Source organism: Talpa occidentalis, unplaced genomic scaffold (assembly GCF_014898055.3).
Source record: "Talpa occidentalis isolate TD23 unplaced genomic scaffold, MPIMG_talOcc4v2.1 talOcc4.5, whole genome shotgun sequence".
NCBI classification, from domain to species: domain Eukaryota; kingdom Metazoa; phylum Chordata; class Mammalia; order Eulipotyphla; family Talpidae; genus Talpa; species Talpa occidentalis.
Genome location: NW_023604861.1, coordinates 118,295,791 through 118,311,545, shown reverse-complemented (window position 1 = coordinate 118,311,545; position 15,755 = coordinate 118,295,791). Strand labels below are relative to the sequence as shown.

General features: G+C 38.3%; 1 protein-coding gene across 1 annotated transcript in view; it reads right to left on the bottom strand.

Annotated features, from left to right (window-relative positions):
• The window catches only part of EIF2AK2 (eukaryotic translation initiation factor 2 alpha kinase 2), a 35,531-nt gene that overhangs the window by 5,450 nt on the left and 14,326 nt on the right, over nucleotides 1-15,755 (bottom strand). The window contains exons 7-14 of the mRNA XM_037528223.2: nucleotides 15,255-15,319; nucleotides 15,001-15,097; nucleotides 12,941-12,975; nucleotides 11,417-11,479; nucleotides 9,773-9,895; nucleotides 7,775-7,891; nucleotides 5,115-5,313; nucleotides 2,054-2,182 (exon numbers count right to left, since the gene is read on the bottom strand). Coding sequence (XP_037384120.1) covers nucleotides 2,054-2,182; nucleotides 5,115-5,313; nucleotides 7,775-7,891; nucleotides 9,773-9,895; nucleotides 11,417-11,479; nucleotides 12,941-12,975; nucleotides 15,001-15,097; nucleotides 15,255-15,319 — 828 coding nt within the window. The remainder of the gene's footprint in view (nucleotides 1-2,053; nucleotides 2,183-5,114; nucleotides 5,314-7,774; nucleotides 7,892-9,772; nucleotides 9,896-11,416; nucleotides 11,480-12,940; nucleotides 12,976-15,000; nucleotides 15,098-15,254; nucleotides 15,320-15,755) is intronic.

Sequence of the window (15,755 nt, the reverse complement as noted above, 5' to 3'; positions counted from 1 at the left end):
GTAAAATAAATCAATTAAAAGAAAATACAGAAACAGATCCATGAGTTTGTGAGAATTTCCTATATAATAAAAGATACAATTTTTATTATATATAACATAAATATAACATATATAACATATTATATATAACATATATAACTACATATAACATCACATTTTACCATTTTTATTTGTACAATTCATTGGCATGAAATACCTTCACAGTGTAACCATTGCCTATCTCCAGAACAGAAAGTATACCAATTAAATAGTAAGTTCCTGCTCCTCGCTCCCTCAGGCCCTGGTAATGTGTTTTACTTTTTGTCCCTATGAATTTTCCTTAAAATAGTATTTTTTTAAGGCCTCCCCAGTGGCTCAGCGGTTGAGCGATGGGTTGCGAAGCTGCCCGCAGCCTCTGCAGCACTGGTTCAATCCCCAGCCACCGGGTGAGGGTCCCACATGGCGCGCAGACCTCTCCTGCCGACCCACTGCTCCCCTCAGCAATGTACTTCATTTGTCTGCCTGTTCTGCTCTCCACTCTGGCTCTGGTGAATTCTCTCACCCTCCCGTGCTTCTGACTTTACCCAGTGCTTATATAAATAAATCTTTTTAAAAATAATATATTTTTAAAAGATTTATTTATTTATGCATACAATAACTGGGGTACAGGCAGAATGACTGAAATACACTGCTGAGGGGAGCAGCGGGCGAGACAGGAGAGGTCTGCTGCTCCATGTGGGTTGCTCCCTGGCCAACTGGGGATTGAACTTGTGCTGCAGTGGCTGCAGATAGCTTCACAGGTTGCATCTTATGCCCCTTGTGCCGCCAGGGAAGCCCCTAAAATATTATTTTAAATCATGAACTATTTGGGGGCCTCCCTGGTGGCGCAGCGGTTGAGTGTTGGGCTGCGAAGCTGCCTGCAGCCTCTGCAGCGCCAGTTCGATCCCCGGCTGCTGGAGAGGGTACCACATGACCCACAGACCTCTCCTGCTGCGCCCTTTGCTCCCCTCAGCAGTGTATTTCCTCAGTCTGTCTGTGTTGAATTCTCTCACCCTCCCGCACTTCTGACTGTATCCAGTGCTTGTATAAATAAATAAATAAATCTTTAAAAAAATAAATAAATCATGAGCTATTTGATATGTGGTGATACAATCCCATATATCCATACAAGGAAAGTCAAGTTATAACCCTTCCTTATATGTATTAAAGATTCACACACATTAAAGTATTGGAAAAACACAAAATACTATTTATAATCCAAAATATTTAAAAGGAGAAACCCAGTAGTCACAAATAAAATACTGATAAATGAACAACTTAAAAGTTTTTATGTCACAATATACAAAAAGAAGTAAGTAACAAGTGAGGAAATTCTGTAATACAGTTAACAGATACAGAATTAATATCCAAAATATAAAGATTCCTTACAAATAAATCAGAAAATATAGCCTACTTTAAAAAATGAAGAGAAGATGCAGAGAATATGTAGAAAAATCATACATAAATACATGTAAAGAAGGTCTAACTTTACAAAAATCTAGAAAATGCTAACTAAAACAGCAAGATATGGCCCATTTATCACACTGACCAAAACTTTAATCTGATAGTACTAATTATTTGTAAATATAAAAAACTGGAAAAATCTAAGTAGCCATTAATAAGGGAATAGTTAAAGAAATGATGGCACGTCTATATTTTGCCATACTAAAAAGATGTGAAAAAAAAGGTGTCATATCCATTTATATTGATAAAGAAAGATGATGAAACATTTTTGCGTGAAAAAAAAAACAAGTCACAAAATAACATTATAGTGTCCTTACAAAAATGTACGTATGTATATTTTTATGTAAAATAAGCCTAAGTATATACTTGTATATTTGCATCTAATATGTTTACATCTCAAGAAAATGACCTAAAAAGTGAGTAGTAGAAAAGGAAGAGTAATAGGAAACTTCTACTTTTATTCTATGTATTTCTGTACTGTTTTAAATTTCATAGGAGTTGTCTACTATTTTTATAATTAAACAAAGTGGAAGAAATAAGCAAAATACACACAGAGGGAAGGTGCACTCACCTGCTCTGGACTCATGTACCTTTCAGTTCCTCTTTCACCTGTTCGAAGCCCATCATTTTTCAGGGATGTCACAAGTCCAAAGTCTCCAATCTTTATTTGTCTTTCATCTACTAAAAATATGTTACTTGGCTATGGAAAACAAACAATGTTTAATTTATCAGTACCAATATTGTTATCACATATCCAAATCATAATTAGCATCAGCTCTTAGATATTCACAAGGCATTTACTCTGACACAGGTAGTCCAAAACAGGATATTTAATAGTACATATCATAAGTATATATCACATATATACTTAAATTATTTTTATTAAGGTAACATTAGATTATAACATATTCACACCTCTTTGTCACCACAGGGCACCCATCACTAAAGCACCCATAATCCACCACCACAGTCTGTTGCTCCTCGTCCCAGCCTTCAGTGGTAACATCAATTCTACAGTCAGATTTCTAGGGTTCATTTTGGTTAATTTTGTCTGTTCATCTTGTTTTCTTTAATTCTACATAGAAGTGAAATCATCTGGTCACAGGTCTTTAAAATGCCAGCTGCGAAAGCAGGAACTTGAGCTGATATTTGAGCAGATATTTGAAGGTAAAACTCACATATCTGAAGGTTGTTAGGTAAAAGGTGGATTTGTTCTGCACAGACCCAGGGGATGGATCCAGAGATGTGTTTTCACTATTTCCTAACATAGTGTGGTTCACAGCATGAAAATTTGAGAGTTCCCCATCTCAGGAAGAGATGGGGTCAGACACCTACGTGGTGAAAGTGTTGCAAATATGGCCGCAAGATTTGATGAAGATTTAAGTTGATACTCTTAAGGTCCCTTCAAATTTTGAGATTCTCTCAGCTTCCTCAAATTAACCGAGATTAATCCAATGATGTTGCAGGATACCCTTGGCAGAAATTCTCTCGGGGGCTTTATGTGAGAGCTCTGACAACTTCTTCACAAACATACCCCCTCTATCCTTGAAGACAGGCCAACGGAGCCTGATGCTTCTAAGTAATACTGAAATACTTTTTCCATGTAATTCTTGAAGCAGATTTTTTAAAGTGAGGAAGAACAGAATGAGGGGTATTTATCCTAGTCTACAGCTTTGTGGAAGGTATTGATCAACACTCTAAGGACCAAAAAGACAGGCAGATTGTTGATGAGGAAAGTTAACATTTTGTCATTCTTGAAAATGCTATTTTCGGGCCTCCCCGGTGGCGCAGCAGTTGAGCGCTGGGTTGCGAAGCTTCCTGCAGCCTCTGCAGCGCCAGTTCGATCCCCGGCCACCGAGCGAGGGTCACACATGGTGCGCAGACCTCTCCTGCCGCCCGCTGCTCCCCTCAGCAGTGTATTTCATCAGTCTGCCTGCTCTGCTCTCCCCTCTGGCTCTGGTGAATTCTCGCACTCTAGAGGGTTCACCCAGTGCTTGTATAAATAAATAAAAATAAATCTTTTTAAAAAAATGCTATTTTCAAAACAATGTGGAGCTGAACAGTCACACGCAGACTCTATGAACGGACACTTCTGAGAGGTCATACGAATGGAACTGCGAGGGCAGTGACCACCAACCACAGAATACAGAAAGAAGAGCTTCCAAGATGCCAACCTGAGAGCTGTGCAGGAATGAGCAGTTAGATTAGAACAGTGAACAGTTAGATTGGAACGTGATGCTAATAACACAAGAGGAAATTTATAGGTGTGTGTGGGGGGTGGGCGTGGAGCAAAAATGAACTTCTGCTATATTCTATATTCAAGTGTAGGAATAGGTCAGGTTCACAAATCCCATTAATCTCCCCACACAAAGCTATAACCTGAATCACATTTATGATATTGTCTAAACATATAAGCTGGGTGGAACTGTTTATAGTTCATTAAACTGTATCAGGTCACTTGTTTATAGTTCAATGAAAAGGAAAAAAAGAGTGCTTCATTTTGTCTAATAAGCTATGAACAATTAAACAAAATGGAGGGTGGTAGAGCATTTTTGACAGGGCGCAAACTTTATATGGAAGGCACAGACCACAGGCTGAGGCTCAGGCTGAGGCTAATCAAAGAGCCTGAACCTGCTCAGACAGTAAGCCCTCACTCTAGAAACCTCACCAGCATCTTTGGTGTAGTTCTTAAAAGTCCAACAGAGAGTGATAAACACTGGTAGACTTTATATAACAGAGGCTTAATGGGTGGCAAAGTCACTTATAGCTGGTATTTTGCAAAACACACAAAAAGTGCACATCTTCCTTTGTACGCTCAGATTCAAGAAAGCAATGAAGCAAAAAATGCCAGACGAAAGGTGACTCGGTAGTAGTAAAGTCTGAGCACTGAGGGAGTGGAGACATAGAGCAAGAATTCTCTGCACTCAGCTACAAGGAAAGGTCATCCAGGTTACAAGGCACAGGCAGGATGGGAATGCCGGAGACAACTGAGGGATGAGCTGGGAGGAGAAAGAGGAATCCCTGGGCCCAGTAAGAATCGCACTAATTCATCCTGAGGACATGCAAATTAATACCCAAACTTCTGTATTTATTTGTAATTTACTGTCTAAATAGCAAATTGTGCTTAATTTCTTATTTAAATGTCTATTTTGATGTGAGGTTGATTTCAAAATGAAGGTAGAAGCATTCTAAATGTATTCTTTTGAACACAGTTATAATAATGCAACTTCAAAGAACTTCAGATGTTATTAGAGAGAAATTGGAAGAGGGCAGCTCCTAGACAAACCTGAGCAGCAGCAGAAGTAGGGACAGAGCCATCGGAGGGCTGTGCCACAGTGATTCTTTGCTCAGAAATGCTCCATCTACTAGAGCTCTTAGTGCTTGTAACCAGGCATGAAAATCAGCCAAAGAGAATCAGAAGTGAACGAGCTCAGTGTCTCAGTAACTTCACTAGTCCTGGGGACCTTCTGAGTGGTTCTATGGAACAGTATTTGGAGCAAGTTCTAGATCCATTCTAACCTCAGAGAGTCAGAGATTCTCATACTTCCTTCAATTTCAAAACTAGAAAACACAGACTTAAAAATTACTCAATTATATTTTTTTATTCCTAACAAAATACACTCTCCACTTACCTTAAGGTCTCTATGAATAAATCCTTTTGTATGTATATAATCCACTCCTGTTGTTATTTGTCTAAAGAATTCCAAAACTAAAGCTTTGTCTGGTTCCTTGCCTCTTCTTCCATCAATCCAGTGCTCCAATGTCCCTTGACCACAGAATTCCATTTTGATGAAAAGGCACTTAATTCTTGGTCTGTGCATAAACTTCATACTTTGTTAGAAGAAGCAACAGAAACAAATTTATTTTAAAAATTGAATTTCTTTTTTTTCAATTATAACTTATCTATAGGAACATGAGAAATCTAAACTTTGTAATTTTTTATGATCATGAATGATAACTAGACCTGTTATAATGATCCCCTTGCAGTGTATTCAAATATTGACTCAAAATGTTGTATATCTGAAACTAACATAATGTCAACTACACCTCCATAACTAACTAAAGGACTGTTATCTACTACTATAATTTTGCTACTCAAATTTCTCAAGATTGGCCAATGAGTCTCTTCATATTAGTTCTTACATCTTTTAGCTATATTTCCATTACTCTTTGAACAATTACCTATCTTCTAGCACAAGAAGATGTCCCAGGACCATTTTTTTACTTTTTTTTTAAAAAGATATTATTTTAGTTATACTAGAACCAGGGAACAGGCCAGAGATGGGGGGGGGGTGAGAGGATTCACCAGAGACAGAGCGGGGAACAGAACAGGCAGACTGGCTGAAATACACTGCTGAGGGGAGCAGCAGGCGAGACAGGAGAGGTCTCCATGGCTGGCCGGCGGGGACTGAACTGGCACTGCAGAGGCTGTGGACTGCTCTACAGCACTGCGCTCAACTGCCTGTGCCACCAGGGAGGCCCCATTTTCTACTTTTTCTCTTATACTAATTCCAAGCTGCAGTCAAAATAATAAACCACTTTTATTTAAATATAAGTTCCCAGGTATCTATAGCTTTATTTGTTTAGCTAATTTGTAAACTATGAGCCTACCCTTTATTTAATGAAGAATTAGCACCTTTGCTAAAAAGAAACTTCTCTGAAGAGGAAATGCAAATGGCCAACAGACATATGAAAAAATGTTCAACATCACTTGTCATCAGGGAAATGCAAATCAAAACTACCATGAGACACCATCTTACACCAGTGAGAATGGCACATATTAAAAAAACTAGCAACAACAAATGTTGGCGAGGGTGTGGAGAAAAAGGAACTCTCCTGCACTGCTGGTGGGAGTGCAAACTGGTCCAACCACTATGGAGAGCTGTGTGGAGATTTCTGGACCTACTAAACATAGAGCTTCCATATGATCCAGCAATTCCACTCCTAGGTATTTATCCAAAGGACACAGAAACATCAATTCCAAAGAACACCTGCACCCCTATGTTTATAGCAGCACTATTTACAATAGCTAAGCTTTGGAAACAGCCCAAATGCCCAAAAATAGATGACTGGATCAAGAAGATGTGGTACATATACACCATGGAACATTACTCAGCATTCAAAAAAGATAAACACATGCAATTTGCAGCAACATGGATGGCGCTGGAAGGGATCATGTTCAGCGAAATAAGCCAAAAAGAAAAAGAAAAATACCGGATGGTCTCACTCATAGCAGGAATCTAGAAAACTTAAATAAGGGATCAGGAAAATGAATAACTATAAGAAAGTGAAAATCAAAATCAACAAAAAACTATGAACCAGAGACACTTTTTGGGGGGTGGGGGCCGAGATGGGAGGGATTGGGGTCAGAATGGGGCATGTGCAGTTGTATGGGGGAATATAAAAATAAAATTTATTATTAAAAAAAAAAAAGAAAAAAAAAGAATTAGCACCTTTGCTAACAGGTAAGAACAGAAGCACTGATACAATGAATTTCAGAAAACCAAATTTCATTACTATATGAAGGAATTTTGAAGTATTTTAATTTATCATCAATCTACTGAGCCTCTATTTCGTGAAAGACACAGGATAGGTATGCAAATGAGGTGAACACATAATAAGATAGATACACCTTTATCTTCTTTGTGGGAATAATAGTTTAATAGGAGAAAGATAAAGGAAAAGCAAAAGCTACATAATGATATAAGCACAGCTTTAAAGCAAAAGTGTCTAAGAAAAGTATCAAGGAGCTACTACAAGATATAACCTGGAGGGCTGATTTTTCTGCCATGATTTATTTATTTTTTTCCTAAACTAAGTTGGCCTCAATGCTAATTTATATTCTTTGAACATAGGTTGGTTAGAAAATGGCAGAGGTAGCCAAGAATTTGCTGAAATTTGCAGAAATTCCATACACTGATGATCAATGATTCTGAACTGAAAAAAAATTAAGAAGCTGTCAATTACATGGGATGGAGATGGGGCTGAAGAGCCAATGAATGAGTAAGGACCTCCATGGCCTCAAGATTTTAGTGAAGACTGTCCCAAGAAATGCTGGGTGCATTTGCCAAAGGACTAGAGCATGCTAAAGAGATGGGAGGTGCCTTTGGAAGCAGGTTTAGAGCAAGGAGAGGAGCATAAAAAGATTATTCATTGTCTCCTAAGCTGCAGAAGGGAGATACACGTTCTGTGTTTGTGGCTATGATCATTAAATGTACTGATGAATGGTCTTATCCGGTAATAAATAACACTTTCCTCTATCCTATTATAACTATGAAAATTTTTTAGTTACCTTGAATCATTTATGCTATTCTCAGTATAATAATCATATCCAGCCCAACAATCATAGTAATGAACAATATTTGGATGATCAAATGTTGCCAAAGCTTGCACCTCGCGCTCCACCTCCCTAGTTAAAAGAAACAGGGAACAAGAAAATGTCAGTATACATCCCAGATAACAACAATAAAACACCTCAAAGTAACAGGAGGTAACTATCTACATAGTCTCCTATTTAGCGGTCACCAGGGTTCCCACATCCTGAGTTTTAGTATGGATGCCAGGACACTCAAAAGGAAAAAGTATACAGAAAAGACGTAACATAACAAATTGGGGCACATATGACTTAAAAAATCAGACAATTTAAAAGTCATTTGGAGTAGACTTTGAAATGCCAGCGATGCATTTTTAGTAGCTAATTCATACATTATGTTTCGTGTACACTTGTGTTAATAGTATTTGGTTTTCATATGCAAACCCCATTTGGGTAGCAAGAGTAGGCAGCCCTGGCATGAAGAATCTAATTCAGAATTTTCAAAGCATGGCAGAAACACACAAAGGGGGCGATATGCAGACAAACTGAGGCCTTGCTGCATGGTGAGGTAGCTTGCAGCGTGAGCAGGCAGGAGTTCAGCCAATTCTATGCTAAATGGAGTAAATAAATTTGAGATCAAGGATGAGACAGGTAAAGAAAACATTTTACAATTTTCATTTTGCAATTTAAAAGTTCTATAACTATATGACTTAAAATTTGTAAAAATAAGGAAAAAATTACTCATACATCAACAATTCCCAATGAGCAATTTTGGATTATTTCCTATGATCTTTCTTCATAAGCCTTGTTAGACATTTGTTTTATAGTATATTCTTTTCATCTTGTTTTCTTATATAACATGTTGATTTTACAGATTGTGAAACAACAAGGAAAAGTATAGAGATAACACAGTCAAGACTTATGAACATGTGACTTAAGACCTTCCTAAGTGTTTTCCCTCTAGAAGAAATTCAGCTACCTAGTAAGGTGGGGAGGCAGGCAGATCATACATAAAACAAAAAGGGGACGCATGGAATACAGAGTGACTGCCAACAGACTGGCACGGATGAATTCTAAATCTCCACCTGCAGAGTGTCCAACAATAATGATCATGAATTCGTTCCCTCCCTATACACACATCCACTCCTCAAATTAAGCAGTAGTCTGTCTGCCCTCCTCTCAAATTGGAGCAGCCTTAGTGATTTGTTGAACCAATACAATGTGCAATTTTCAAGCCTAGATCAAAAGTAGCCTTTGCTGCTCCCTCTTGGTCTCTTTGATGATTTGCTCTGGGGATAATGGTTCTTACATCCCAGCCACTAATTCACCAGAAGCCCGACCACCTAAAAGGGCCATGTGAAAGCACTTTGGTTAACAATCTCTGCTTGGCTTCTCACCCACAGCCAGCATCAGGTGCTGACCATGTGAGAAACCTAGCTACATGTCCAGCCATGCCCAACTTTCAGATGACTATCGACTGCAAATGCATGAGAGACCCCAAGTGGGAAATGCTCTGATGAGTATAGTCAACTCCTAGGACTATGAGACATAATAACTTGCTTTGAAGCCACTATTTGTTGGCGTGATTTATTATATAATAATAGACAGGAACAAATGAGCTTGAACATTAGACAAATTAGTTCATCTTTGGATCTGTTTCTTCACCTTTAAAATGAAGTAAAGCTGAAAAAAATCCCAAAGGTCACTTTAAATCAAGTGATTCTACAACTTCAATGTCCACAAGAAAACCTCCCAAGTATAATCAGTGATGTATCCATTTTTTATTGAAATAACTGCAGTAAAGAGGGATCGTTTCAGAGTAAGTCAAATAGCAGGTGGCAGAATGAGATTTTTAAGAAGGAATAGAAAAAAGTAAATAATATAATGATTATAAAAATACAATGAAGAAGAGAGATACATAAAAAAGAATAGTGAAAGTTCAACTTTTTATTTAAAAAAAAACAAATTACCACTTACCAACAATCATATTTAACACGTTTAACAGCATAAATCTTGCCATCAATTTTATGTCTTGCTTTGAAAACTTGGCTATATGCACCTGAGCCAATGTGTTCTATATCTTTAAAAGAGTCAGCAAACCTTAATAAAAGATAAATGACACTGTTATTGTGAGGTTTAATGCTCATGCTTCCAGCCACCCTCTATTTTCTCTGAACACTTTTTGTGAAATAGCCTGGACAACAAATATGACTGTCCCCTTCTGAGTGAGAAGGGTTCACTTCACAGAAACTCTTAAATCACAAAAGATATTTCCTTCCCAAGGTGGGGATGGGGGTAAGGAGGAGGGAGGGATAATAGTCAACTCCAGGCTGTACAAAGCCATGAGAAACAATATTATGCCAACTACAGCATTTTAGAAAGAAGTGCCATAATAGACTCCATGCTGTCATTAGAGAAAAGTACACGCATGGAGCCTGCCTCATTTATAGCTGCCTGCCTTTCCCCTCTCCTTCATGTGCCACAATCCATGCCTCAGTCCTGCCAGTTCTACTTCTGAAATGTAGTGGCAGAATCTGCCCACTTTTTTCCACTTCCAACATCTTCACACCAGTTGCAACTTGCATCAGGTTCCTGCAGAACCTTGCTAACTGCACAGTCACTTCTTCTCCTGACCCCGCCCCCACGCCAATTCATGATCCATTCGACAATCAGTGCGATCGAACTTAGTCCAGTCGTGCTTCTCTAGTGCCTAAACGCTCCAACTGCCTACCTTTGCATTCAGCTAAATACAGGAAGCCCTGAGCCAGGATCTATTCCAGCTCCTCTCCTGGCATTGTGCTCTCCTTGCTCAGCACTCTGAGCTCACAGGGTCCGCTCTGCTGCTTGAACACTCACATCACCTTTCCTACCTTCACCTCCCCACATGCTCCTCCTTCTGCCTAGTATAGGGCTTCCCCACCACCCTGTGCTAACTCATCCTTCAGGCCTCCCCACAAATGCGTCCGAGAAGCCCTGCCTGTATCCAAGGGTACGGTCTTCATTTCTCATGAAATCACCGCTTTTCCTTCAGTGTTGGCGATGCCCTCTCAACTCTGCGAGGTCGGAGACATTTCCATTTGTCCCTACTATAAATCCAATGCCCAGAACAGTGCCTGTTATCTATTAGGTGCTTGTTAACTTGTATTTGTCAATTACTTTTTTAAAAAACTTAGATTCAATGTCCCCTGTTGTAAAAAGGCCTCGTTTATTTTAGATCTTTTATGTAAACCCAAACATGATCTACCACAAAAGGAACGCTGTTTCAGAGGGAAGCCTGGTAGAGAGCTGGAAAATAGAAAATAGAGTCAAGTGGGTTTATTCTGATACCTGCAGGAGCACATTTATGAAAAAAAAAAAAAATCACTGCTTCATACAGTATTTGCTTTTGTATTAAAAATTTCCACAGATATCAGGGAAAACCACATAAGATCTACACTTGACACATCTCATTTGCATTCATATAAACTTTACTTCTCTACAAGAGGATGATACTTTGTGGGCCCTATAGTGTTAAAGCAAACTGTTCAGGGGAAGATAATTTAACCTGCCTGATGAGCAAGAATCCTTTACAAAGACTCTGACCAAGTAAACAAACACAACTCTATTTTACGTCCCTCTTACCTCTCGTCCACAGTATATTTATTTTCTTCTATCACAGGACTGTCAAATGTAGGTGCCAATCTTCTAAAATTCAAGAGAAGTATATGAAAAAGTATATGAATAAAAATGGAATAAGGTATAACTTGCAGATAGTAAGTTTTGACAAGCAGTATGTTTTTAATATTTTTATGTCAGCCATTAAAATAACAAGGTAGTAGGTGTTAACTTTTTTTCGGTATAAAACAATATACTCAGGCTTCTCCTCTGTCCTCTAATGATTTTTTATTCTTTTCCTCTTTTCTTTCCTCTCGACTCAAAACTTCGGGAAATCTCCTTCTGACACTCTCATTCTGGCTTTTCTTCCCTGGTATTTGATCCCCAGTGATGGCAAGTCTCCTGCAATTAGAAGTTCCAACACTCGGGGCCTCCCTGGTGGCACAGGGGTTAAAGTCTCAGCACTATCAAGTGATGACCAGCCACTACAGTATGAGTTCGATCCCTGGCCAGGGAGCTAACTCACATGGCACAGCAGACCTCTCCTGTCTCACCTGCTGCTCCCCTCAGCAGTCTACTTCAGTCAATCTGCCTTTTCTGCTCCTAACTCTGTCTCTGAATCTTCTCACACACACCAGCTCCTGACCCCCCACCCCGTGCCGCTGGCCTACACCCCAGCTCTCGCACACATAAATAAATAACAAAAAAAAAAAAAGTTCCAAAACTACCTGAAACTAAACACATTGAACTGCTGCTATATTTCCTCTCGGCCTCACAAGCTTCAACCTCCTTTACCATCAGTGCCATGATTCACGTCTGCAGCCCAACCTTGAGAAATCACCTTCAACCTTTCCCCTTGATCTCGTCCCCCTCACCAATTACTGTAACCCTGCTCCCTCAGGACGTGTCTACTCTTTCTTTACAGTCAGGCTCACAAATTCTCCTCATCCGTCCTCACAACCACTATAACCAAGGCTGGTGGCCAGATGGTGCCATCCGCAGACCCCTCTGTTCTCCATCCACCCACAACAGGACTCCTCTCTTCAACTTACCACCTACTGTTCAGACAGACAGGTGGCTCAGAGGGGCAGCTGCCGCTATCTCCCTGGCACTACCAGCTCTATCAACCTCCTTGCTTTTCTCTTCAGTTAAAGAAACCAGTTCACCATGATTCACATAGCACGTGGCCCTTCTTTCTTACCTGAGTTATTGCACTATTGCTACCCTTCCCACTTGTCAACAAAATAATGCACTTCTGAAAAAAATCTCTCCAAGCCACTTCCCCTGTCAGCTTCATCCAAAATAATGCAACACCTGCACAGGCCTTTATATCTATAGTACAGTGTGTACACTTATTCAAAGATTTCTCGATATATTTAAAATTATAGATTTCAAGCTTTTTGTGATCCTCAACTGTGCTTTCTACTTCTAAAACTCCATTCAAACAAGGGCGCATGACACTCTACAAATATTAACAGCTTCACAAACTAGGCTGACAAAGTAAATCTGAAAAATACTTCATATCAAACCATATTTAATAATGCTACTCACCTTTTAATAATCTGGTGTTTATTTTGGATATTGTCCTATAACGAAAGAAAATGGAAAAAGTTTTATGTGATTAAACTGATGATCTTTCTTCTTCTTGCAATCCTTCTTCTGTCTTTCTAACTAGTTCTGTGATCAAATCTCTTTGCTTGTAAGATTAACAGCTGCCTCAATTTTTCTTTTCTCATTCTGTCCTGCTTTTCAGTTTACTTAGCTATCTCAATAGTCTCCTTTATTACAGCAACCACACAGATGGCAGAAAGGACAAAAATGACAATTGTAAATAAACCATGTTCTGTAGAAACACTGATTCCTCAGGTGCAGAATGAAGCCTCCCTATTAATCCTCAGGGTAAGGGGTTCTCAAGAGAAAAGTGCCAATCATGATCACCAACAGTGCTAATATAATAAAGACACAGATGGAGCCCAGGGATCTATTTTAAAATAGTTCCCCAAGGGTTTCTTAGCCAATCAGCAGTTACTATTCGCAATGCTGATATTTTCCTTTTTTTTTAGCAGAAGTGCATAATTTAATATTAATATTTAGCAATAAGAGGCTTCTATATCTCTTAAAAGTCAATATCACATAGCTATTCTTCATTTACATTCACTTTCATTTTGTTAGGCTTTGTGGTGTTTTACAATTCAAATATGCTGACACAGAGTAGGAAGCATCAGATTAAGATTTCTTGAGGTCCTAACACCTGTTAGCCTCAGTACCACTTGATAACTACACTATGGTAACTTAGCCACTCTACTAATGGCAAATATTTTTCTAATTTCTTCCTATTATACCTAGGAGCAAACTTAATAAAGGAGGTGAAGGAATTGTACAATGAAAATTATGACACTGTTAAAAGAAACAGAAGAAGACATATAGAAATAGAAATATATTCCCTGCTCATGGATTGGCAGAATTAACATTGTTTAAAATGGCCATCTTACCCAAAGCAGTATATAGATTCAATGCAACCCCTATCAAAAATTCAATGGCATTCTTCAAAGAAAAACTATTACTCAAATTCATATGGAACCACAAAAGACTCTGAACAGCCAAAATAATCCTGACAAAAAAGAGTAAGAAGGGTGGTATCCCTCTTCCAGACTTCAAATTATACTACAAAGCTGTATTAATTAAAGCAGTATGGTACTGGAATAAAAACAGATACACAGACCAATGGAATAGGGTTGAGAGCCCAGAGGCAAATCCAAATCCACATGGACAGTAATATACGACAATGGGCCCAAGAGTATACATTCAAGAAAGGAAACTCTCTTTAAGAAATACTGAGAAAGCTCAACAGCCATATACAAAAAAATAACTAAATCACTCTATCACATTATACACAAAAATTAACTCAAAATAGATTGATTTGGACATAAGACCTGAAATCATAAAATACATAGAATATAGCATAGGCAAAACACTCCACAATATAAGCTTCAGTGGTATTTTTGTGGATTTGTCTCTAACAGCAAAAGAAATGAAACCAAATATATACAATTGGGACTACATAAAACTAAAAAACTTCCACACAGAGAAAGAAACTATCACTAAAACAAAAATGATACCTTACTGAATAGGAGACTATTTTTCTATACCGTATATCTCACAAGGGGCTGATATCCAGTCTTCAAAGAACTCATACAGTTCAACAAGAAGAAAACAAAGAATTCAATCAAAAAATGAGCAGAAGAGCTAAATATCTCCAAAAAAGATATAGAGATGGCCAAAAAGCACATGAAAAATGCTCATCACTACTCATCTTCAAGGAAATGCAAATCAAAACCATAAGGAGATACCACCTCACACTGGTGAGAATGGCCCATATCAAAGTGACCAGAAACAACAAGTGTTGGCAAGGGTATGGAGAAAAAAGAACCCTGTCACTTGTATGCATAAATAAATAAATCTTTAAAAAAAAAAGCTGCCTAATATTATTATGTAGTAAGGGACCATGATTATAAAAATAGAAAAACATTTATTGGGTACTAGAGTCATTTTAAATGAGGACACACGAAGGAAAATAAGGTTAAGGAGGATGTTTAAAGATAATACTGTACCGAAGAGGATGAGAAAGAGTTGTTTAAACTATCACTGTCATCATTTCGTAATGATGCACTTTCTGGGGAATCACTTTGAAGTGATGCGTCAGAACAACTAGGAAAAAAGGGGATAACTATTAGTTTATGAATTCTATTTTTCACTGATCATTAATTTATTTCTCTAAATTATCCATAAGCATCAAATATTTTCATTAAAATGTTGCTATAGCAGCCAATCTTCATAGTTTCAATATTACTTTGTCCACACTTACAAAGAGTTGCTTCCATGGCCACTGGACAGAGGAGACGGAGTACCAGGGATTGCTGGGTCAGATTTCTGAAAGAAAAACCTCCAAGTCATATGTGGTGTTGCAAACATTATTACCTAAATTTAATTATTAATAATACAGGTTTTCTGTAGGAGTTTACAGCACAACTAAGTTATTTCTCTACAGTGGCTCGGTCTCTGTCTACTAACTCCCACGTTTATTTGTCAAATTCACACCCATACACAATTATGACATGAATATACTTTTTATGAATGTTTGAATGGTTTTAACAACTCTGAATCACCAACAGAACACTGACCCCTTAGGGCCTCAAGGCCTCACAGCCCATGGATCATTAGTGGGATACAGAATCAAGGAATCCTTTTTTTTTTTTTTTTAAAGATTTATTTATTTATACAAGCACTGGGTACAGTCAGAAGCGCGGGAGGGTGAGAGGATTCACCAGAGCCAGAGCGGAGAACAGAACAGGCAGACTGATGAAAT